Consider the following 24,294-nt stretch of genomic DNA (forward strand, 5'->3'; position numbering starts at 1 on the left):
ATAGGATGAACCTAATTATATTTAGGCCATCCGAAGAGAGAAGGCAACACATGAGCGCACTACTGGAGGCGCTCACTGCATGGGAAATCGCCGGCAGAGTTTTCGTTGCATACTATGACATTTGCTGGCACTTACCGGCCTTTAACTTTCAGTGATGCATTCCTTCTCTCGTTTGTCCCCTGAGCGTAGTTTGGCGCTCAAGCGGAGCTCATCCGCAGTCGAACCGGCACCCATGCATGTAATGTCAGCGCCCGCAGCATCGAGCGGCCGCTGCTGCGTGTTTGTCAAGCGGCTGGTCGCAAGACAAAGCTTGCTGAACCATGACACCGGGCTGCGCATTTGTTGGTGTGGAGCTGCTGATTTGTGATTATGTCACGTACAAGTATTTTTAGCAACTTATACCAGAGTTTTCAGCCGATAACGAACGACGCGGCCGCTAGTCTGGCATGGTCACATTTGACGCACTATAACTTGTTGGCAACCAAAATAATGCAACGCTGTTTTCTTCACAATGGTAGATGACGTCCTTGACTTCGATCAGAGAGATTTAAAAAAAAATTAAAAATGGCCTTTTTGAGAAAATTATTTTCAAAGGTCGGCGTTTTTGGTAAATCACGTACGTTTCAGCCCAATTATCAAGTAAAACGGAGCGCGATAAAACCACGCAAATTATTTTAAAAGAGAGCGAAAGTATCAAACTTGATATGTACCGATTTTTATTATCCTCACTTTAACTTGCTTGCAGCAATAAATTCCTGAAGTAGAAGTATTTTGTGCGATTTGCCAAGTTTGTGATTTTTTTTCTTCAAACGTGCTTCGACAAGCAAGGGAAATAATAGACTCATAAGATTGTATTTCACTTGATCTTTAAGGGGAATAAATATTGTGACGAAGAAGTGCACTGTTTTTTCCCTAGGTGCGCTCAAATTTCAGAAATCGCGAAATTGGCGGAAAAGCGTTTTTTTTTTTTTTTGCGGCCAAAATTTATATTTTTTTTTTCAGGCGAACAAATTTTTTTTTCGCAAAACTCACTGCGAAACCATTGTTCTGGGTGTAATGCCCAGACCTACAGTAAATTTCATCACAATCGGGAATGGTGACCGGGACCTCGTGTTCGATCTTATCTGGACACACCCAGTAATAAAACCATCTCCATTAATTGTTTGCTATCTCCTACTGATATTGCTTACGCTGGTGTGTCAGACACAGTGTGTATAGTGATGATCTGTGTTCACTGATGATTCATATCGCTACTATATCTCGCTTCCCTTTTCTGAAATTTTGTGCTCACTATTGTCCCTCATGTTAGGGTTCGTCACTTACCTACGCCTGAAAATTCCTGTCTATTAGTATCCTTTACGGCAACATTGAGTTCAAATATGTCAATCATGAGCTCTTACAGATGAAGTGAAGTGAGTCCTACCGACTGCCCTTTACCAAGGTCATCCATATTTCAATGACCGAACGACATCGCGTGTTTCGATGCTAACTACAATTTACCATACAGGGCCAAACTCCCATGAATCTTGAGGTTTCACGTCATTGTCGGCAACTGAGCTATCATCTAGTTTTCGTACAAGTAAAAGACATGGAAACAGAATTATATGTTTTTCCCAGACATATTCATTGCACCGTCTAATCCATGACCTATCGTTCAGACTGGGCTGCCCCAAATCACTAAGAAACTAACCAACGAACCTGTTGTATTTGTCCTAATATTGAGTGTAACCCAGACTCGTGAAGTGCGATATCGTGCTGTCCGCCCTACCCTATCTAGTGAGTACGTTGACAAGAGGCAAAGACGATTAAACTTACTTGAAACGCATTCACAACTGTTTCATTATAGAGCGCCCCGAAAAACTTCGTGTATCTATTCTCTCGTCACAACTTGAAACGACAGAACACTGGTTATTGTTAAGTTTTACATGGTACGATTTCACACAGGGACGTCACAGCTGGGCTAGTGGATGCCTATATCACCCACACAGAATGCCCCGACGTGGACATGTTGATGCGGTCTGCCGGACGGAGGTTCAGCGATTTTATGATAATGCAGTGTAGTTACGCGTACCTACACATCACGCCAAAGACATGGCCGGACGTCGACTTTTGGGAGTGGATCTGCGCACTTGTTATGTACCAACTACAAAGATCTGATATCTCGGTAAGTCCTGGTGTTAACTACTAAAAAACGAAACACTGTTCTGTAATTCTTGCCGATTAACTGAACACGCGGACACAATAAAACAGACCCATTGCACTTTTTTTCTGAAACCTATCCAACGACATAAACGACTAAATGAATACCGCTCCTGGACACATACGCTATTAATGTTTACTAGTAGTGTTACCATCACGCAAGTACCGGCATGTCATGCGCTGCCTCGCTAACATACTCGCAATAGAATTCTCACGCCGTGGTAAACAAACTGCACTGAAATGACAGCTTGCTTCCGAGTTATTTCAAATGCACAAGCTATGCATTCAAGTGAGCTTGAATAATGTTTACACGCAATGTCAGAACACTGCTCGAAAATGTGCCAGCCATCTGTCATGAATTTCCCTTAGAGAGGAAAGTGTATATTTAGTGCACTTTTTTTCGCTGTTGACTATTTTTATTTATTATGTGCATATTTACTTGTTTAGTTATTGCTTTGTTTGTTTCTGTCTACCAACAGAGAGTGAAAGGAAAGCACTGTGCTCTAGAGGCAATTCGGCACGGCTTGACAAATTCTGGATGTGCGCTACGTCAACAGGCCTTCATGGAAAGTGTCAAAGCCGCCCGCACTAAGGCACTCGTCCGCTCTGGTGCAGGCCTGAAAAAATGTATGTGAATAAAGCGTACACGGCGAGCACCTCGTGTATTACAATTCTTACAGCGAAGCTACGTGGCTAAGCGAAACCGGAATTCGTCCGTCCTGTGTACGCAAGAACTCCTAGCACTTATGTGCCACTGAAATTGGGCAAGTCCCATTACTCACTGAAATGTCCACTGAAATGAAGTCGTCCGCGGGCAGAAACGTGCGTGACACCGAGATTGGCCAAATCCCACTACCCATCACTGTTCCACTAAAAGTGACGAAAAGAACACACGGATGGCAGACACCAATTAATGTTTCAGGACAGACGTAACCAATAATTGAGAAAGACTTTAATGGACCGTCGGGATTAACCCAGTGGGATTAACCCATTTCAGCTCCTCTGGTACGGAGTGCTTGTGCGGTAATTTTTTTTCTTAATGCTTTCGTGTTCGAATTCCAATGCTCTTGGCATTCGTCCAAAAAAAAGATTACATGTAGCATTTTCTTTTGTCACATGTAGCACGTCTCTTGTCGTTCTGTCCTTTTGATGCTCAAGAATGGAAAATTGCGTTTTCGCGGTCCTCGCGGCAAAGGCGCACGATTGCAAGTACACGCGTATCTACGACTTCAGTTAATACCTGATAAAATTATATCGTCACTGCGCGCAAATAAAAAAATTTAAGGCTGCTTCGCGCTTTAGTGGCGCCAAGCCTGACGGAAGTGCGGAGCCTGGTGGCCTGCCTTCTTTATCCTTTCTTTCTTTCTTTCTTTCTTTCTTTCTTTCTTTCTTTCTTTCTTTCTTTCTTTCTTTCTTTCTTTCTTTCTTTCTTTCTTTCCTTCTTTCTTTCTTTTTCTTTATTTATTTATTTATTTATTTCCTTCTTTCTTTCTTTCTTTTTTTCGTTCTTTTTTGTATCTCTTTTCTGTCTCTGCTTATTTCTATATTTCTTTCTACTTCTTTCTCTTTCTTGCTTTTTTTATCTTTCTTTTTCAACCTTCCCTTTCTTTCTCTTTCTCTCTCTCTCTCTGTACTCGTTATCTCGTCCAGTAGAAAGAGAGAGAGAGAACTAACTTTATTAAAAGTCCTGAAGGGGCCTGGGCACCCCTGTTGCTGCATCCCACGCTGGACAAATCGGCGTACGTGTTCTGGGAGCGAAGCCGAAGATGAAGGAGATGACGAAGAGGAAGAAGAGGACGACGAGAACGCGTGCTGTTTCACGATGATCATTTCTTTTTATTTTGTCGCCGCTACTCTAATCAGAGAAAAAGATACCTTGTAGAGCCATTTAAGAAGTTAGGATTAGCAATGAATGTTCCAGAAATTTTATCATTTGGCGACACTTTGTTAGGGTATAGCCACAGGGATGTCTGCTCTACTGTGTTCGATTACATCAATGAAACAAAAAGATTACCGTGTTAGTATATTTATCTCTGTCCATAATCTTGATTCGAAATCTGTTATTATTTATCTTAGTAACTACCGAAACGATAGTCTGTTCGCTTGCTCCTTCAACAATTACATTTTTTAACCTAAATTTAAAGATTTGTTTAGTATAATGAGTGATTACTTCAAGCATCCTGCCGCCCGGTTCTTGGCCCATACCCCTTTGTGAGTGAGCGCCATAAAGACGAGGACATCATCATCATCATCATCATCATCATCATCATCACTTCTGTTCACTCGTCACGGACCAACGGCGAGCTTAAAACAGCTCCGCTATTAAAAGAGCTGCGAATAATGGACGCCGCTAAACGTTTTGTCGTGTACGGCACGTAAAGGCACATAAATGCGGAATTCGAAAGAAATAGCAGCATCATCTCGTGCACGAAGAAGGATGTAAGGCGCACTCGGACACGTCATCAACGTTCACGTTGCAGTCGCAAGTTTTGCAGCTCATGTGGAATGCCATGTTCTGTGTAGTCCATATACGCTCCCGTCGCACCGGTACCGACACTGATCTTCATTGAAGTCAAAAGTGCGAGGACTGGCTTTATATACGTTAGGCGAATTTCGGAGACGACATCGCCGCTAGTGACGCCACTATGCAGCCACGTGCCAAATTTTCCAGCGCTCGCCTGAGCGAGCAGATGAACCGGGAGAAGAAGAGAAGACAGAAGAAGAGCACGGACTGGCAGTCAAGCTGTTCTTTTCTTGCGCCGTTCATGATCGGTCTTGGAAGCTTCTGGATTGCAGTGGCGACGATTCCTTGCATGGCTTCCATTGCCTACTCGGGTAAGCCCACTTTGCATTGCGATTAACAACAGTATTATCTTTGAAATCGATACCGCCACCGCCCCGCCCCCTTCATATCTCTCCATCACGGGGCACCCTCGAGAGCCTCTTCGTCGGGAGCCAATGTAATGCGGTTCAAGATAATCTGGTAAAGATACAGCATCATATTTTACCTGCAGTATGAGCAGTACCTGCTTTTTCACAGTATTTCGGAATGAAGTTCATCGTGAGGGCACTTCTCATGCAGTCTATCATATTGCCACGCAGTCGTGACGTAGACGAAGGCAGAAGTCAACAGGATAAGAACGAGTCTTTTATTTGGCGAACTTGTGCCAAGAAACGAAATAGTCACTTTACAAGCGCTGCACAATGAGCACGGATTGCTGCGAACAAAGCGGCGTCCGTCGATCAACTGACAAACGGTCAAGCGCGTCGGCTTTTATACAGGCGCTATCGAATTTTCCTGCGATATCGCTGGTGGCGGCAGCGCTGGAACATTCGCGTGCGGCGCGCAATCTTAACGGAACGTTCTAAAACAATCGCGAAGCTTCTTACATATCGCGGCGCGGCCTGCGCAGCGCGTTGCCCACACTCTTTGTGGGTGAAGCTTCAACTCATGAAAAATAAGACGCACGGCAATATGAATACCGAGTACGTATGAGAATCACACTAAACATTTCATGTATTCACGCGAGAATCACACGAACAGCTAGCCAGTTTCAATTAAGAGGTCATGCACCGTTCAAGTTGCCGTAAAATGGACATAACATACAAGTTGGTGTTAAAGTTTTCCAGATGTGATACAAGTCAAGACGGAGTGGTTAGCATGCAGCTACAGGACACTGTAATTGTGCACACATGCGCAGTTCAATATTGATGATGCGGCGTTGCGCAACTACTGGACACGTAAATGCAACTTCTAAAGTTAACCTTACAGAAAAGGTTACCTTCCACGCGTTTGCGCAGCACGTGTTCTCAACGACTTCGTCCTGCACTACGAGCCGCTCTCGTACGAACCCATCGGCGTAGGCAACAGGCGCTGGAAGCGCTCAGCTGCGCAACACCAGGCCCCGCACAGAGTCGAGCTTGTATTCAGGTCCCACAAGAGGTAAGCATGTATTGATGGAGACAACCTAAGAACGAATGTCAGCTCCGCCCATGGGCACCGCTGTCCCTTTCACAGAAAAGTTTCATAAATGCTCCATCCACACTGAAAAGTTTACTCAACCAGTACACGCAAGCGCTAAAGGCGCTTATAATCTAAGCACTTTTAAATTACGTCAGTATAACCATAGTATTGAGGGACTGTGGTATAACTTGCACAACCGCTAGACGCAATCTTACGCAGAATGCAGTAACACACTACGCTACCAAGCCATTACACAAGAAAGTTGTTAACAAAAAGTATCTACTTCCCAAGGAGGTAGGGGGGGAAAAGAGGGGAGAGGGGAGTGAATCACGGGGAGTCGGGCAACTTGTTTCTTTTCCTGACCTCAGTATGGTGCTGCTGAACATTCCAGTTTCTTCCCACGTAATGCGAAAAAACCGAGTGTGCCAGCGCCTTAAGAAGGCATCAACACCATTCACTTCCAGCTAATAGCGCTTACTCACTGTCTTGATATCAAGCACTTCTCGCATGTTTCAGATAGTTGTATTTTCCATCAGACACATGTTTGTGTCTCTGGTTTTAGGTCGGAAACTTGAGCGTCCTGGTAAATTTTTTCTGGTGTCTCTGACATCGTTGTTCAGCCAACGGTAATGCTTTAACTTGAAGGATGTGGCGCAACGTTATGAACAAGAAAGAAGGAACAGAAAATAGCTATGCACCAAATAGCCCAACATAGCGTGTTGTTAAGCTTTGACTCTTCATATTCGTAGTATTTACACTAGCCGAGAAAAAGTGCGAACAGCTCGAGCGGAAACCAGCCAGCGCGACTCATTCGCAGGTGAAGGACAGGCACGCCGCAGTACTGCGGGCGGAGTTTACTTTTCTTCCTTTGTAACCGAGTGTGCAACATTGTCGGCGCGCGATTTGGAAACATCAAGTCATCTCCGCCGGCGTTATTCCAGAGAGTTCAGGCTGCGCCTCGAAAGGGACCGGTCCGCCTTCGCCGACGACTTCACCATCGAGACTCCCCGAGGCCCAGAATCGGACAGCCTGGATCACCTCTATTCTGGTGACGTCGTGGGTAAGCCGCCGCGTCCGAAGTCGAGGGACACTAAGAGTTCATTGACGCCGGCGACTTTCATGAGGTCGCGCGACCAAGGTGGTCGCAAATACCCGCCTCTAGTGGTTATGGCGCTCGAGTGTTGACTCGCAGTTCGCGGGGTCGAATGCCGGTCGCGGCTGCCGCATTTTCGATGGAGGCGAAAATGCTTGAGGACCGTGTGCTTAGAGTTAGGTGCACGTTAAGGAGCCCCGTGTGGTCGAAATTTCAGGCGTCATCCACTACGGCGTCTCTCATTATCATATCGTGACTTTGGGATGTTAAACCTCAACAATTATTACCATTATTAAAATGGTCGCAAATGTTCTAGCACACTAAAGTCGCTGAGTGGTCTGCTGCAAGTAGTCGCAAAGGCTCATTTTGGTCGAAGGGTGTCTCTTGTATCAGTCGTCCGCTGCTCGATTTTGTAGTCGCGTGGCTGCAATTTCCAGCGGCTGACGTTCCACGCGCGACGCCAAGGTAGAAAAAGGCGTTCAATACTTCGGGCGTCACGCGAAACGCTTTATCACGCGATCGAGCCCGATCTCGGCCGAGTTCCTTTATCAAGATTAACTTATTTGTTCAAGATGCGAGCCGATCGCGGTAGCGAAAGTTAACGGAAGGTACCTGTGTGGCACCTGTATCACATTTTCATGATTCAGATCTTGTGCAGTGCTCGGTGACTGAAACGCGATACTCGGAGCACGTGGCTGCTGGCGGTGAGTGTGCCGGTGAGGGCGACAGCGTTCGAGACACATGGTGACTGTATTCGGTAAACAGCCATTCATTTCATGGTTCTCGGTGAGGTCGGCGGAGTGCTACTTGCTATGATAGCAATCGCGTGCCCCGCCGCATCAAGCATGCTGGAGCTTGCGGGCGTGCGTTATGTTAAAGTCACTGTAACGGGAAAAGTACCGCGTTCCTTTTCTCTTCGCCGCCGCGCCCTTTCGGCGGCTTCGCCACACAAATGGTCCAGCTCGCTCGCCTCGCTAGTGTCTCCCGGCCGCAGACGCACGGCGCTTTAGAGGGCGATTGTTTTTATAGGCTCAGGAAAGCGTACAGGAACATTACGACATCCCGTATCGTTTTGAGACTACATCGAAAGCCTATCGAGGCAACGAACAATGCCCGGGTAAGGCTCTCTTTGCCATTCCCAGCGGGAAAATGGATGCCAAACGACGGGCTGTGTGGCTGCACAGAATTAGGGGGGAAAGTTTTGTTCCCACGACTGATACCCTCATTGTGAGGTAAGCGCTTCATTGAGAATTCGCGAATGTTTCGGGGAATGTTGGCGCCTACCCTGCACTAGTGCAGCTTGTTTCGCGTGGTTGTCGCAGGAGGTTCATGCACAATAACATTTTATTATGTTTGGCGTAAAATTGACGCCTTTGGGCTCACATATAATGATCAGCGCGCCATGAAAACTGACTGCTACAGATTGGTACTGCCTGACGTGACTGTATGACGAACACAAATAACAGATGGTAGCATGAAAATAATGGCTGATGCTCTCGCGGCCGGTTCGCTAGCTTGATATGCCCCGAAATCGGTATTCCATGACGTGACTGTATGACGAACATAAATACCGTGCGGTAACATGAAAATAATGGTACACATGTCATGTAAGGCATGATTTACATGTCATGCTCATGATGCGCTCGCGGCCGGTTCGCTTGTTTGATATGCACCAAAATCGGTATTGCGTGACGTGACTGTATGACCAACATATATACTGTGCGGTAACATGAAAATAATGGTACGCATGTCATGTAAAGCATGATTTACATGTCATGCTCATGATGCTCTCGCGGCCGGTTCGCTTGTTTGATATGCACTAAAATCGGTATTCCATGACGTGACTGTATGACCAACATAAATACCGTGCGGTAACATGAAAATAATGGTACGCATGTCATGTAAGGCAGGGCCTACATGCCATGCTCATGATGCTCTTGCGGCCGGTTCGCTTGCTTGATATGCACCAAAATCGGTATTGCGTGACGTGACTGTAATGCGAACGTTAATAACAGGTGGTAACATGAAAATAATGGCATGCATGTCATGTATGGCATGATTTACATGCCATGCCCATGATGCTCTCGCGGCCGGTTCGCTTGTTTGATATGCACCAAAATCGGTATTGTGTGACGCGACTGTATGACTAACATAAATACCGTCATGATTTTCACGTTACCACTTGTCATTCGTCTTCGTCATACAGTCACCTCACGCTATACCAATTTGGGTGCATTTCAAGCTAGCGAACCACCCGCCATCCCAGCATGAGCGTGGCAAGTAAGTCATGCCGTACATGACATGGAAGTCATGATTTTCATGTTACCACCTATCGCTAACATTAGTCATACAGAAATAGCTCGTCATAAAAATTTTGGTATATATGCATTTCATTAAACGACCGCGAGCGCTCCGAAACCATATCATGTAAATCACGTTTTACATGGCATGTCTGTCATGATTTGCACGTTATAACCAGTCGATTATGTTCGTCATACACTCTTGTCACGCCATACCAATTTTGTTGTGTATCAAGCTATCGAAGCGGTCGCGAGCGCACCATGAGCGTGGCATGTAAATCATGCCGTACATGACATGCATGTCATTATTTTCATGCTATCACCTTAATCTAAATTTGTCATACAGTCACGTTATGCCATACCAAATTTGGTGTACTTCCCATTAACGAAGCGGCCAGGACAGCACAAAGTCGGGGACGGATAGATAGATAGATAGATAGATAGATAGATAGATAGATAGATAGATAGATAGATAGATAGATAGATAGATAGATAGATAGATAGATAGATAGATAGATAGATAGATAGATAGATAGATAGATAGATAGATAGATAGATAGATAGATAGATAGATAGATAGATAGATAGATAGATAGATAGATAGATAGATAGATAGATAGATAGATAGATAGATAGATAGATAGATAGATAGATAGATAGATAGATAGATAGATAGATAGATAGATAGATAGATAGATAGATAGATAGATAGATAGATAGATAGATAGATAGATAGATACGTACATAGTCACAGAAATTCGCTAAGAAATGCTTGGCATTTAATAAATGCAGACAGCCGAGCGCGTAAATGCCGCGCAGTTCGCATTTCTTTATCGCGTTAGTACGCGTGCGTGCGCATGTAGGCAAGTGAAAATTGCCGCTATTTCTTTCCTAATCAGTCAGAGAACAACGGTATGCTTCATTCTGGACTGCAAAAGCGCACGCAATGCGTAAAACATGCGTTACTCCACGTGAAATCAACACCGCACCGCCGCAGCTTCGGCGGCGCTGGACCAAATATGGCGGCGCGCACGACGGTCGCGGTACTTTTCCCGTTCCAGTGACTTTACGTTATGTGGGCTTGCAGCGCTCCGCCGGCGCCACCGAGAACCACATACTGAACGACTGCCTGCCGGATGCAGTGACCGTGTGTTAGTAACCGACACCCTCACTGGAAGTGAGGAAGTGAGGGTGTCGCCCTCACCGACACCCTCACTTCCAGCAGTCACGCGCTCCGAATATCGTGTTTCAATCCCCGAGCACTGTACAAATGCACAAATCCAATGAAGCTGATGATGAGGTAGCCACCGCCGTAGTTAATTATAGATAAAGCATCGTTCGCATTCGCGCGATAGTCCTCTCCTGAATAAAATGAATGCTGTCTTTTCGTGCCTCTTTTATTTCACTTTGCCGTATTATTCCTGCTTGTCAATCAAAGCCGCAGTCAAGTCTTACGTAGCCGCAGTCAAGTCAGTCCTTCCTGTATGGTCCTTTCCTGTACTGCCTGTTGGAACCAAGTGGTGACTAACCAGAAAAGGTGCGCTGGCGTAACTCGTTATTTACTGCAACGTCGCATGTTGCACCATACGCTTCTTATCCAGGGGCACCTAACAGCCGCGTGGTGGGTTCCATCATAGGAGGCGTGTTCAGCGGCCGCATTTCGCTTCCGCGCGAGGATTTCTACGTGGAGCACGCCGGCCACTTCTTCCAGGACTCTCTGCCCCCTTTCCACTCGCTCATCTACTCGGCGAATGACGTCAGCTTTGCCGGAGGACGCTGCGGTCTCCACGGCGCCACCATGGATGCCGTGGAACGAATACGGCGCCAATACCGACGGCGGCAACAATATCCGGTACCCATACAGACCAATTCCCATTGAAAGTTAATCACAAAACAAACAATGGGCCCTTTAGCTACGGAACAGTATTTGGGATTGTCGGGGCAACACCACATACTGCAGACGCGAAACCATCGGATTGCTGCATTTCGTATAAACTTGCTTTACTCACTAAGAATGCCTCACTAACAGCGGTACACACTCTGAGGTTGCCGCTGCTAGCTTACGTTAAATAACGGTAACAGTCGCACGGGCTTGTTTGTTTTGGCTAATTTTCGCAACGTTAGCAAGAAACATTACCGTCAGTAAAATTTACAGCGACTTACATGTGACAGTATGTTCGTATCATGTTGTGAAAGTCACATTTGTTTGTCTTTCTCCTAAGGATGCTATATTATCTTTCGACCGGAAGGAATATGCCCAAAGCACCCTAATTATGTACAACACAACGCAGAAGATAGCCGGTAAATAACGATTGTGAAAATATGTGGTTGTTTTAAAACAAAGCCGTCTTTATTAGTGTGTAACGTTACGTCCATGCCATCTGAGGGCGTTTAGTGTTTTCTATGGATTTTCATCACAGCAGCATGGCTTCCTTTCGTGGACTTTGCAGCAGCGCCGTCTAAAGCGCTCTGTGCCGTACCTGGACCTAAAAGCTGCATCGATGGCCGGTACGGTTCGAAGGAACGCTGCAGCGGCCCGTAGTTCCGGCACTCGCGCTCGAAACACTTCGCAGCGGCCGCCGTCAGAGCGCGCTCGGCTGGCGCAACCCCAGGGTCCGGTCCGAAAAACGTACGTCCAGCGTGTGTGCAACCTCGAGATTGCCGTGGATCACACGCTGTTTGAGGCAGTGTCCTCCTGGCAGGGAGGCGAGCAGGACAAGATTCTCAGGGCCCGCCAGGAGTTGACCAGCATGGTGGCCAAGCACGTGAAAGCCGTGTCGGAGATCTTCGGAGGCACTAACTTCAACGGTCTGACTGGCATCGAGTTCGTGGTCCAGCGCCTCGTGGTAAGAACGGATGTGCTACCTTACACAATGGGTGGCCGATTTTGGTACGAACATCCGTACCGCCTCATTCGTAACGAGCCCCTTTCTTTCTAATACTTTAGCGTTCTAATACACTTCGTGGTTGCATAAAACTCACAGGGCCCCTTATGCATTGATCCCTCCGCCCTCGAAAGCGTTCCGCGACTAGCGTGGTTTTGCACAGTCTCCGAAATCTGAGGCATTGCAAGTTTTCTCCACCACACGTGCCTCCGTGATCGGCCCACTTATGACGAAGCGACGATGTCATGTGATGGCGTCGTCTGATGACGTCACAAATTTTGGTGATCTGTGACGTCACGCTTAGGTCATATGGTGACGTCATCACATTACGGTTCCTTGCCTCACTCGTGTTGATGTCGACGCCGGCGGTCACTTTTCGTGATTGATGAGGCATCTAAGGCTTTCGCCTTAGTAATTTTCCATGTACATACTGCAGTGGCAATGCGTGGCAGTTGGGTACGTTCCATTTGGCACGAAAGAGCATATTAAAACGAATAAAACGGGAGAGACATGGTGTTTTTTTTTTATATAAAGGATCACGGATGATCAAGAGCAGCTTTACTGTACGCGTGAAAACGTCGTGAAGTTTTAACGAGACATCCTAAAGTACTCGCCGAACCGTTATCTGCCTACCTAGTTCTAATAGTGCTGAGCACGGAAAAGTACGTCCGAATCGTAGACGCGTGGCTGAATTACAATGAAGCGATTTAGGCATGCCTAAAAAAAGGTCCAGGTAGTCAGTTGATCTAGAGTTACAGTATTGAACATTCATCGGTGCCGCTAGAGCGACAAGCCCTTATAGCTAATTCACTGCCTCGCAAGTGCGTACAAACAATTCATTCACAGGTACTTCCATAATTAACGCGCAGGATGCTGCAATAAAACGCTACGCTCACTCACGCGTGGCGCCAGTATTGTAGTATGTCATTCAGTGCCAGGTAGATGTATCACTAAGATAGCATCTAAGAGGTCGCAAAGCAGAACAGTTGTTTCGCTATTCCAAGTCCTTACATATTTTGACTGCTTTCAACAGTTTCCTGGAGGTCGTGGCAAGAGGCTTGATTATGTGTTACACCTACGATCGCATATGGCAAATACAGCGCGAAGCTCATCTTCTCCTAAGACAGGTCTGCGTAGTGCAAGGCAAGTAAACACACGAGTGAATACTTCATGGTCCTGGTATCACTACTCCTGCGAGCAACCTTGGCCGACGTCATTAGGCTTGCAGGCTTCCTTTCGTATAATACTTGTGTTAAAAAAACCCACTGTAATACCTGTTGGGCATTTGTTAATCTTTAACGACTCTGCCGACTGTACTAACACGATGGCGTTAAGAGCTCGTTTCGCATCCGGCGTCGGTGTCGGTGATGGCGTCGTTGGCTGGGAGCGAAAAATCATCATCTTGTCCATGACCGAAAAATCGAGAAAGATGCAAATAAAATAAATAATAAAAATTGGGGAGGGGCGAAACATATTGGGAAGGGTGTTTCAGCTCCACTAACGTGAAACCTGTGGAGGAGCGAAGCATGCAGTGTGCGCCGGTGTTTCCCACAGCAAGGTCACTGCTAATGGGCAGTGAGAAACAGAAGAAATTAATATGAGACACAGAGAACTGCAGTCCGCTTTTAGTTAACGCGCACGCTGTGAATCTTCATTGTTCAAATACGCACAAAGTGCCTATATATGCGGGGTGGCCGGTGAACGGCCGTGTAGCGCAAGCAGTCGGTTTTTTCAATCAAACTCGATAGCAGACGCTGCGTGCGTCGGCGTTGTCTCTCGCGGGCGAGAGCGCGTTCTCGTTCTTTGCGAGATGGTAGTTCAACGTTCATCGCAGAAAGAGCGTTTCCATAGTCAACGCGCGCCATTCGCTCTCTCTCGCCACACGGCGAGCGCTGAGGCGGTGGCGACCTCTCTTGCGCTCCAGCAAGTAGACCGCCACGACAGCAGACGACGACGCACACCGACACGCCGAAACCCTAAGGTGCTTCATCCACACGGCGAGGGCTGAGACGGTGGCGACATCTCTTGCGCTCAAGCAAATGGACCGCCACGACAACGGACGACAACGCACACCGACACGCCGAGACCTTAAGGTGCTTCACCCCTAAAATCTTGGGTTCAAGTGCGAATAGATCCCAGGCCGTCTTCGTGGCAAGCAGGTGTTCTAGCACAGAGCCATGATATTTCTTGAAACTACTTCCGAAAAAAAATCACAGCATATGCACGGAGTGAATGATGATGAGTGGGCGAAGCTGCGGAGGTTCATCGGTAAACCGTGAATCTTCCGTGAATTCTGCCCAGTACATCATCACCGACGTGAGATCGGGCGCGTTTATACTAAAGGTTCGATGAGTTATGACGACTTGCAGCTCACTTTAATTTTACATGTACGCTGTGAATTTTCATTGTTTAGAAAATTATTGCTTTAGAAAACATCTGGCGTCTTTCGTTAAGCAGCTGGCGTCTTTTTGTTTTGCTTTATAAACATCTGGCGTTCTTTCGTTTTGCTTTTACAAAACATCCGGCGTCTTTCGTTGGTTTATTTCATCAATCAACGGCGTTTTGAACAAAATTTTTATTGTTTAATCACGCACAGGAGAAATCTCACCAGGCACTACCTTGGAGGTAAACAATGGCTGCTAATGGGAATGAGAGACAGAAGAAGTCGGCTTTTAGCTAACACTTACACTTCTACTTCTACTAACGTTTCCTACTGGAACATGCCAATGGCTGCTAATGGGGAATGAGAGACAGAAGAATTCGGCTTTTAGTTAAAGCGCGCGCTGCGAATTTTTTATTGTTCAACAACGCACAGGAAAAATCCCACCGGCACCACCTTGGAGGTCAAACCGTAAGACTGGTTACGCACTACGACTACTACGACGACTACGAGGGAGGAACGGGTGCCGCCTTAAGGAGCTTCGCCCCTAAAAAAACACTATATGAATAACCGAGAAAGATGCAAATAAGATAAAAAAATCACAGCATATCCACGGAGTGAATGATGATGAGTGGGCGAAGCTGCGGAGGTTCATCGGTAAACCGTGAATCTTCCGTGAACTCTGCCCAGTACATCATCACCGACGTGAGATCGGGCGCGTTTATACTAAAGGTTCGATGAGTTATGACGACTTGCAGCTCACTTTAATTTTACATGTACGCTGTGAATTTTCATTGTTTAGAAAACCATTGCTTTAGAAAACATCTGGCGTCTTTCGTTAAGCAGCTGGCGTCTTTTCGTTTTGCTTTAGAAACATCTGGCGTTCTTTCGTTTTGCTTTTAGAAAACATCTGGCGTCTTTCGTTGGTTTATTTCATCAATCAACGGCGTTTTGAACAAAATTTTTATTGTTTAATCACGCACAGGAGAAATCTCACCAGGCACTACCTTGGAGGTAAACAATGGCTGCTAATGGGGATGAGAGACAGAAGAAGTCGGCTTTTAGCTTGCATTTTTAGCTTTTAGCTTGCATCTTGCATTTTCTTCTTAGGCTGTGCACCTGCTATAGATAATGCAATTTGTTTTTAGATGCGAAGTATCTTAAGGCGGAGCTCAATCCGGTGGTGGTGGTGTGCGGCGTGACCACCCTTACTGCGCATGCGCATACCCTCTCTACACACCTCCTCTCCACTCACCCTCTCCACTTTCCCTCTCCCCTTCCCCTCTCCCCTCCCCCTTTCCACTCTTCCTCTGAAACGCGGGCTAGACATGCCGAAATTCTCTCCTGCGCAACGCCACGATAAGCTCGAGCGCATGCGCGTCCCCTCCCCTTCTCTCTCCTCTTCTACGCTGCCCCCCTTCTCGCCCGCCTGTCGACCGCGTTCCCCGCTCGCCCTGTGAGAATTAACCGGCCAGGCTAGATGGAAGATACGACGCGCGTAGCGTCCCTCTTCGCGTTCCACGACGCGAGGTCGGTAGCATGCACAACGAACGCCAACGGAACGCGATCGTGCAAGTGCTCCGGCTTCGCATCGCCTCATGGTCCACTTTAGCGGGAGATGGTGTAATTTTCATTAGTGCAGTTAACTGAATGAAATTTTTTTCGAATATCTGCAGCGGCATTCAAATGGTCAGACAGTGTATACGTGCTGCTCGTTCCTTTGTCATGCAGATCAATGACACCAGCGACTGCCAAGGAGCGGCGATGCTGACGAACCCCTTTTGCCTAGACAGCCTGGACGCTCCCCACGCGTTGCACGAGCTGTCCAAGATAAACCACGATGGTTTCTGTGCGTCGTACCTGTGGACCCACCGAGACTTCCCCGGAGGAACGCTGGGCCTCGCCTACATGGCTGAACCTGATGGTGTGTAACACAGTGCTTTCGGCATCTGAAATGCGGTTTTCTCTTATACATTCAATCATTGGCAGAGGCATTGAACGAGGAGCATAAAAAGCAGTGTCGGAAATGTACTTTGGTATGCATCATTAAACGAAAGCCTTTCTTTACATGAGGTTTAGAAATCTCTCGCCAGCTAAACAGTTGGTATCGCTCATAACATTTAAATGCGAATAATTTCTTAGCGAACCTTTGGCACTTTGAGCGTTTCTATCTACCTATCTATCTAGCCGCCTACGTCTGGGTGCTCTCGTGATCGCCTCCTTAACTTGGTGCAGACCAAAATTGGCAGAGGATGGTAAGAGAATTTGACGAATATGACTGTCGGGTCATGACATGAATAATGCGAAAATCCTATCGCGTACGTCGTCAAACGATTTTCTCCAGACACGTGTCGCATATACCCGTTTACCACGGGCCGCGGTCTACGGGTATGCGCCACAGGTGATTCACAGTTTATATCTACCCAGGAACGGCGAGAACAGACATTGGTCATTTAAATGCGAGAGCGTTGATAAAAACCGACATCGGCAGCGTTGACCCGACAAATGGAAAGAATAAAAATTAGGATCCCAGCAGCAATCGAACCCAAGCATTCTGCGTGGCAATCAGGTCTCTACCACAGAGCCACGGCAGGTCTATAAACTGGTTTGGAAAAAGAGCCTACGCAGGTGTAATGTCGGTGCAACGTCAAGTAGTTGTGGTGCTGGCTATCTAATTTTACAAGAAAGCAATAAACACTACACATGTACTCCTACGATACAGTCTTCATATAAGAAAAAACGTCTGTGGCTCCAGTGTTGGCTCCGCTTTTATAGCAGTCTTAATAGACATTACATTTGTATTCGTATAATTCAGCAAGCTATATTGAAGCATTGCTTGAGCCCGGAGGAATACATTAACGAAAGTTACGTATGCTATTCACGTGATTGCACCATAAAGTGCACTTAGTTTCGATAATACCGACATATGTACTCTAACGTGAGGGCCGACTTTACCTCGCGCCATAAGTTACCCTTTGAACGGCAGTGCTGTCGACGTGCCTGGTAAGCCCACGATGTGCACACAGCTACTACACTTACAAAAACACGTTGATCCACCTCGTAACGCTTGGCTCAAAGCCACAAAATACAGCATAGAAGTACTCGCTGACTGCTTCGCATGAAACCGATTCCCACAACGCGTGGGATCTGCCGATTTTTTTTTTTTTTTTACAGCGGTGCTGTTTAAGCCGACCGTTAGTCCGTGCAGAGCAAACAGAAAACTATCATCATCGTGAGCCGGCACGCGCTCTCCCCGTCCTCTTCTTCCTTTTCATCCTCTTCATATTCTGCTTCACTCCCGGGACACGTGTGCCGGTTTGTACGGCGTGGGATGCAGCAACCCCGATGGGCGCGAGAACGAGTACAGAGAGTGAGAAAGAGATAGAAGCAAAAGAGAGAAATAGAGAGAAACGAAAGAAAGACAAAAACATATAAAGACGGGGAAAGAAATAAACGGCGAGAGAAAGATATAGAAAGAAATAGAGACAAAAAAGAGAGCAAGACAGAACGAGAAAGAGAAAATAAAAGTACGAGAGAAAGAGAGAGAGAGAGATGAAGCGAGAAGGAAAGAGAAGGAAGAGAAAGAAAGATAGAAAGAGCGAGAAAGAGAAAGGAAGAAAGACAAATAGAACTAAGCAGAGACAAAAAAAATAGAAAAAAAACAGAGAAAGAGAAGGAAAGAGAAAAATAGAGAAGCAAGGCAGGCGCCCCCGCTACGCACTTCCCTCAGGCTTGGCCTCACTAGTGCGAAGCTCCTTTTTCCTGTTTTTTTTTTTTCATCGGCACTTTTCCAATAGGCTTTGTTCGACATTTTAGGCCACTTTTAAAGGCATGCTGACAATAATGTGTTAGGGACCTTGCGGTTTAGTTTATAATGAACTGTTCGAAATCGTTGAATATCATGAGTGTTTCAGGAGTGAAGTAATTTTAACTGCGCGGATCCCACTATACTGATAAACGCTGCTGCATGCTGCTGACGATGATTGCCTCTGAAGCGATAGAACATATTCAAAGCATACAGGATGCACCTACAATTCAGGCTGAGTACATGACGCATGCTTTAGCGCAACAAACTGCAATGTTGTTGTTGCACGGATCTAACTGTGTACAATGTATAACGCTCAGTTGAATGTATATGTAGCGAATCCTGCTTGGGCCGCTCAATGGGTCTGCAGTATCCTATGAATAAATAAATAAATAAATAAATAAATAAATAAATAAATAAATAAATAAATAAATAAATAAATAAATATGTGTTCTCGTGTATATACACCGGTCACAACCCACGACCGCTATTATCTATTAAATCACGCCATGCTCCTAGAAATGCAGACATTTTAAGGAGCCGGTCATCACACACGGACACCACTTCCCACATGTGACGTCAGCGAAGCGAGAGTTTGGTATGGTTGTTTTCGCGCTCTGCAACTTGATCAGTGAAACTCGACGTATGACACATGGAAGATGTGACGTATTAATATGTCTCCAGTTTCACGAGGATGAAACTTTTGTATTTTCTCGCGTATAAGCTGCACAAGAAGTTTTAAAAATTTGGAGCTAAAGCTTAAAAAAAACGCAAATTCTGGTTTGCAAAGATGGCTTCACGGCATTGCTTTACAGTTACGCAATGAAGCCAGCTTTGCGGCATTACGCAGGGATCAGTTTTAGAAAATTTTCCGCGAATCGTTTTTGAAGGTTTGGGTTACACTGAAGAAAATATACTCGGCTTGGCGGCGTGAAACATCAGAGGTCGTGCTTATTCAAGCCTTCCATGAGGTACAGTGCTTGCCTAAGTGTGCAGTGTGGTCAGCACACAGTCGCACGCCTTTCTTAGAGACACCGCTCTGATAACCTTTCAGAGGTTCTCAGTCATGGATGTTTCGGGAACCCCTTGTGCTCCGGTGGAAGTGATGAGGGACTCCTTGAAATAACAGGGGGGAAATGGGGGGGGGGGGGCATCATAAATTAACGTAACATGCAGCGTGAGATAGGTGCCTTCTGTTTCTCACTGGCAAAGAATAGTCAAAATAAAGTGCCACGCCGATTCGATCTCAACATCGTGTCGATAAGTTATGTGCTCTGCAGCAACATTCAACCTGTTCCTATCTATGTTTGCTCTTCAAATGTGCAGGACCAGAAAAAGTATGCTGGCGTGCACATGTCGCAGAAAACTGACACAGTAGCTTTACAGACATCTCATGGAGAGGAGGAAACAGTCAGCTCCACTGCATTGTAAATATGTTATGCCGTGAAGCATACCAATAATCAGAAAGGGCCGCTGTCAAGGGACATAGTGTACCTCCAAAAAATGCATTCTTTTTTTGTTTTTGTTTTTTCGAGCATGGGTTTAGCGAACCCCCAAAAATGGCTTCGCGGACCCCTGGCTTCCGTGGACCCGCATTTGAGAATTGTTCTAACGCATCTGTTTCCTACGTCAGAGAAGCTCGGGAGGAATAACTTGCGCTCAAACTCACTAGGTCAACCGTACCTGCGTCAGCACAACTAATCACAGCATTAAGTGTATGCATATGCAGGCTTCTCGGGCGGCATATGCGAGCAGTTCCAGTCCGGAGGCGGCGTGGTGGTGGACACTGGCACCACAGGCTACGTCGGCAGGCTGAGCCTCAACACGGGCGTGGTCACCTTCCTCAACAAGAACATGCGCGTGCCGCAGCGGGTCTCCGAAATCACCTTCGCCCACGAATTGGGCCACAATTTCGGAGCGCCGGTGTGTGTTGTACATCGCGTTCTTTACGTGCTCTCAGAGGTATGACGGCGTGAACGTCAATGCCGACAAGTAATGCGTCCGTTAAGCTTGTTTCGATATGTTCACAGCTGTCCGGATCAGACAGACAGCGCTTAATAAGCAACTTCTGCACTTCGTTTGCTTCGATCCCTAAACGGAGCACGTAGCCTGCGCACGTAATGTTGGCGCGACAGGGCACGAGTGAACTCTAAAAAAAAGAAAGATGTTTCAGTCTTTTCGCTCAGTGCTTACTTGTCACGTGTTTGAATCTATCTAAATAACTCGCTTTTTGCTTCCCACGACTCTCCGAAGAGGGAATAATGATCTCCGAAGAGAGTTCACGCGTCCCTTTAAAGAGAGTCATACACATGCAGGTCGGAACTCGCAAAAAGTCAAAGGACTGTTTTTTTAGAATGTAACACTTAAAAGAGTGGTTTACGCCTTTAGGGACTAGAATTGACGTCCAATGGATATCTTCTTATGAGCAAATTTCACTTGACCAATAAGAGCAGTTTCTTGTTACTCCCATTGATCGCCAGCATATGTGGAGCTCACTCAAAAAATATATTTTGCGCTTAGGTCTCACTCGTACTCACTCACAAAGGTTTTCTCAATCGGACTCACTCGGACTCAAAGCCACCAAAATATTACTCAACCGGACTCACTCAGACCCAGACTCACCACCCGATCCGAGTATGAGTGAATCGGAGTGAGACTACTCACGAGCGAGCTTGTATGCTCCGTTGCTCCGTATGCTCCATGCTTCGTTGTATGTTCTTTATTTTCAAACTCGCATTCAAACTACACTGAATCCATTCATAAAAAAATCACAGTTTCGCCGCAACGGCGAAGCAATGAATGCGATAGCAACAAATTGGAATGTAACGCGAAGAACGGAAAGCAGCTAGAAATTGCCGGCGCGTCGCTCGAGCCCAAAGGATGCACGAAAAGAACGCACACAGGACGAGCTCGAACTATCATGCGTCATAGCTCGATACCTGAAACGAAACACACTGCTGAAACAAAGCAGGAGGCACGAAACGAACGAACGGGTACACACAGGATGAGCGCGAACTGTCACAGTTGTTACTTATTTCTGCTTGAACAGCGCACTCCTTTCGCAAACGCGGCCGCTGCAGCGAGCGAAGCATCGGCGCTCGCAGGAGCGGAGCGACGACCTTTAAAACCAGGGCCCAACGCGCACATGGCGCCATCTCGCTGTGAGTAAGAAAGCACGCTGTAGTAAATGGTGCGTTGCGCTCCTCGCGCCATCTCGCTGGTAATGAAGAAACGTTTATAAGCGCCTGCCGTCTCCGAGTCTGGCCAGCGGTAAAGGGTGTGTATATAACGTTCGCCGTTAGCTTCCTGGAGGATCTCCGCTTGTGGCGTAGTGGTAAACGCCACGCACTGCGGGACAAGAGGTCCCTGGTTCAATTCCGCGCCTCAGAAGCATTTTTATGAATTATTTTTTCTTTGGGGCCTTTATATATATATATATATAGATATATATATATATATATATATATATATATATATATATACTTATACATATACGGTGATTGACGGCGGCGACGACGGGGACGGACAAAAATCAGCCGAGACTGTCCATATAATAGCTATCGCAATAAAAGTAACAATAATTGTTGGTGTTTAAGGTCTCAAAACCACGATCTGATTATGAGAGACGCCGTAGTAGAGGGCTTTGGAAATTTCGACAACCTGGTGCTATTTAACATTCACCTAAATCTAAGCACACGGGCCTCAAGCATTTTTGCCTCCATCGAAAATGCGGCCGCCGCGGCTGGGATTCGATCCCGCGACTTGCGGGTCAGCAGTTGAGCGCCATAACCACTAGACCACCGTAGCGGGTCATTCATAAAAAGCAGAAATTTTCAGCGTTATAATAGAAGAAAAGCGATAGTACTATATTACGAACACTCGCCAACACGCTTACTTATATGGGTACCATCCATGCAGCATGATGAGCGTCCGGACTGTGTTCCCGACGGTTCCGGCGGCAACTACATCATGTATGCCAGCGCTACGCGCGGCAACAAGCCGAACAACCGACGCTTCTCCCTATGCAGCGTGCGCAACATATCGGCTGTCCTGATGCAGATGTTCACAAACCGCGGCTCCCGCCCAAACTGCCTGCAGGGTGAGGTTCACTGATGTCCGTCGAAAGATGTTAACCGACTCTCTCATTCAAACTGTTTTTGACGGGAATAATGCCCGCCTTAATCAACAGAAGTACAGAGTTCCACGTTGAAGCTGTTTCCAGTTCCGAACCACTTTTGTCCTGGCCTAGATGCGGCCCGCTCGCGTACGAAAAGTTCTGGTTATCCAACACGCCGCGAGGAAAAAGAATATCGCATTTCCGCTACTATAATGAGTGCTTTGAGCATCTGCTCCATTCACCGCAAGCGGTCATAGGAAAGAACCAGAAAGTATCATTGCCCTAGCATATTCAGTACAAGTGTTTTCATCTTATTCACTTAATTAGGCATAGCTATTACATCTTCAGCGTACTCTTGTTGTACTGCCTTTTCATACCTTTTGGTTAGCGTTATATATATGAGCATTACAAAAAACTTGAAGGACGCTTGAGCATCGCCTTCAAGAGTAGAACGCGATAAAGTAATCGGGCTCCGGTGCGCATCGCCTTCTCAATTGCTGGCCTCGCTTCGGTTCTCGGTACAGCCTCACCGTGCCGTAAGGCAACGAACGACTCGCGCGTAACATTGGCCGTTTCAATGTATCCTGAAATGCCTACTGCAAGTACGATTGTTAAGCTCCCACTACGCCATAATTCTTCCTTTCGCGAATCAGCGAATCAGCGTCCGTAAGTAAACACGCGAACCTACGCAGCTGTTCACTTTGTCGATGCTTTTGCTGCTTATGAGGATTAATAATGTCTGAGTGCTTTTGTAATGGTGGGCCTTTAAAACACCCACTCGTTGCGCAATTCACATGTTGTTGACGCTTGGGCGTGATTCTACGCTTCTGCCACGCAATATTATATGCTTTAAGGAGACTCTTTCTATTACATGAGATTCATATGGTGTTTTTTTTTGTTTTTGTTTTCGGAGCAGTTTCAAGAAGTAGCGTGGCTCTGTGGTGGAACCCCTGAATGCCACGCAGAGAGCTCGGGTTCGATTCTCGCTCGAACCCGAAGTATTTTTTTTGTTTTTTATTATATGCATCTTTCTCGATTTTTCGGTCATGGACAAGATGATGATTTTTCGCTCACAATAAACGACGCCGACGCCGACACCGACAGCGCGATATCTCCGAAACGAGCTATTTAACGCTATCATTTCAAAACCTGCTGATCTTTTCTTGCGTTAAGGTGTTGTATGTTTAGTGGTCCTGCTTCTCAATCTGCTAAATCTCTCGTTAAGGCCGTTTGTCTACCCTGCCCATAAATAGAATAACTTTTAAAGTAAGCGTAGGAGAGAGGCTCACATCGCTCTGTACAATAAAGTGAAGCAATTTTGTCAGTTTGGTTAGTAGCTTTCTTTACTACATAGGTTCAAGGTCTCTTCACTAACTCTTTGTACCTTGCTCAAGCCGAGTGTGGCTGTCCTAATGACAACGACCATTAACACCTATAAAATTGTCATAATATTCATGTTGGGTACAAATAAAATAAAAGAGCCACGCTTCTCTTTTTTTTTCGAGGAAAATTTATTGCGCGGTTTTAGTATAAGAACTGGAATTTTTGAAA

The 24,294-nt window shown here is 46.3% G+C and overlaps 1 protein-coding gene across 1 annotated transcript; it reads left to right on the forward strand.

Moving 5' to 3' along the window:
- The first annotated feature begins 4,844 nt into the window (after positions 1–4,844).
- LOC119394647 (disintegrin and metalloproteinase domain-containing protein 10-like) lies at positions 4,845–22,739 on the forward strand. Its single transcript, XM_037661964.1, has 8 exons — positions 4,845–5,034; positions 5,977–6,142; positions 7,105–7,223; positions 11,158–11,408; positions 12,007–12,402; positions 16,553–16,745; positions 20,356–20,549; positions 22,545–22,739. The coding sequence occupies exons 1-8, from the start codon at positions 4,845–4,847 to the stop codon at positions 22,737–22,739; spliced, it is 1,704 nt and encodes a 567-aa protein (XP_037517892.1).
- The last annotated feature ends 1,555 nt before the right edge of the window (positions 22,740–24,294 follow it).

Source organism: Rhipicephalus sanguineus, chromosome 5, assembly GCF_013339695.2.
Source record: "Rhipicephalus sanguineus isolate Rsan-2018 chromosome 5, BIME_Rsan_1.4, whole genome shotgun sequence".
NCBI classification, from domain to species: domain Eukaryota; kingdom Metazoa; phylum Arthropoda; class Arachnida; order Ixodida; family Ixodidae; genus Rhipicephalus; species Rhipicephalus sanguineus.

Bases quoted from the DNA above. Each gene is read 5' to 3' on its own strand.
- LOC119394647 (XM_037661964.1), top strand. From the start codon at position 4,845: ATGCAGCCACGTGCCAAATTTTCCAGCGCTCGCCTGAGCGAGCAGATG. The intron at 7,224-11,157 runs GTAAGCCGCCGC...CTTCTTATCCAG, and splicing joins CTATTCTGGTGACGTCGTGG to GGGCACCTAACAGCCGCGTG. The intron at 11,409-12,006 runs GTACCCATACAG...TGGACTTTGCAG, and splicing joins GACGGCGGCAACAATATCCG to CAGCGCCGTCTAAAGCGCTC.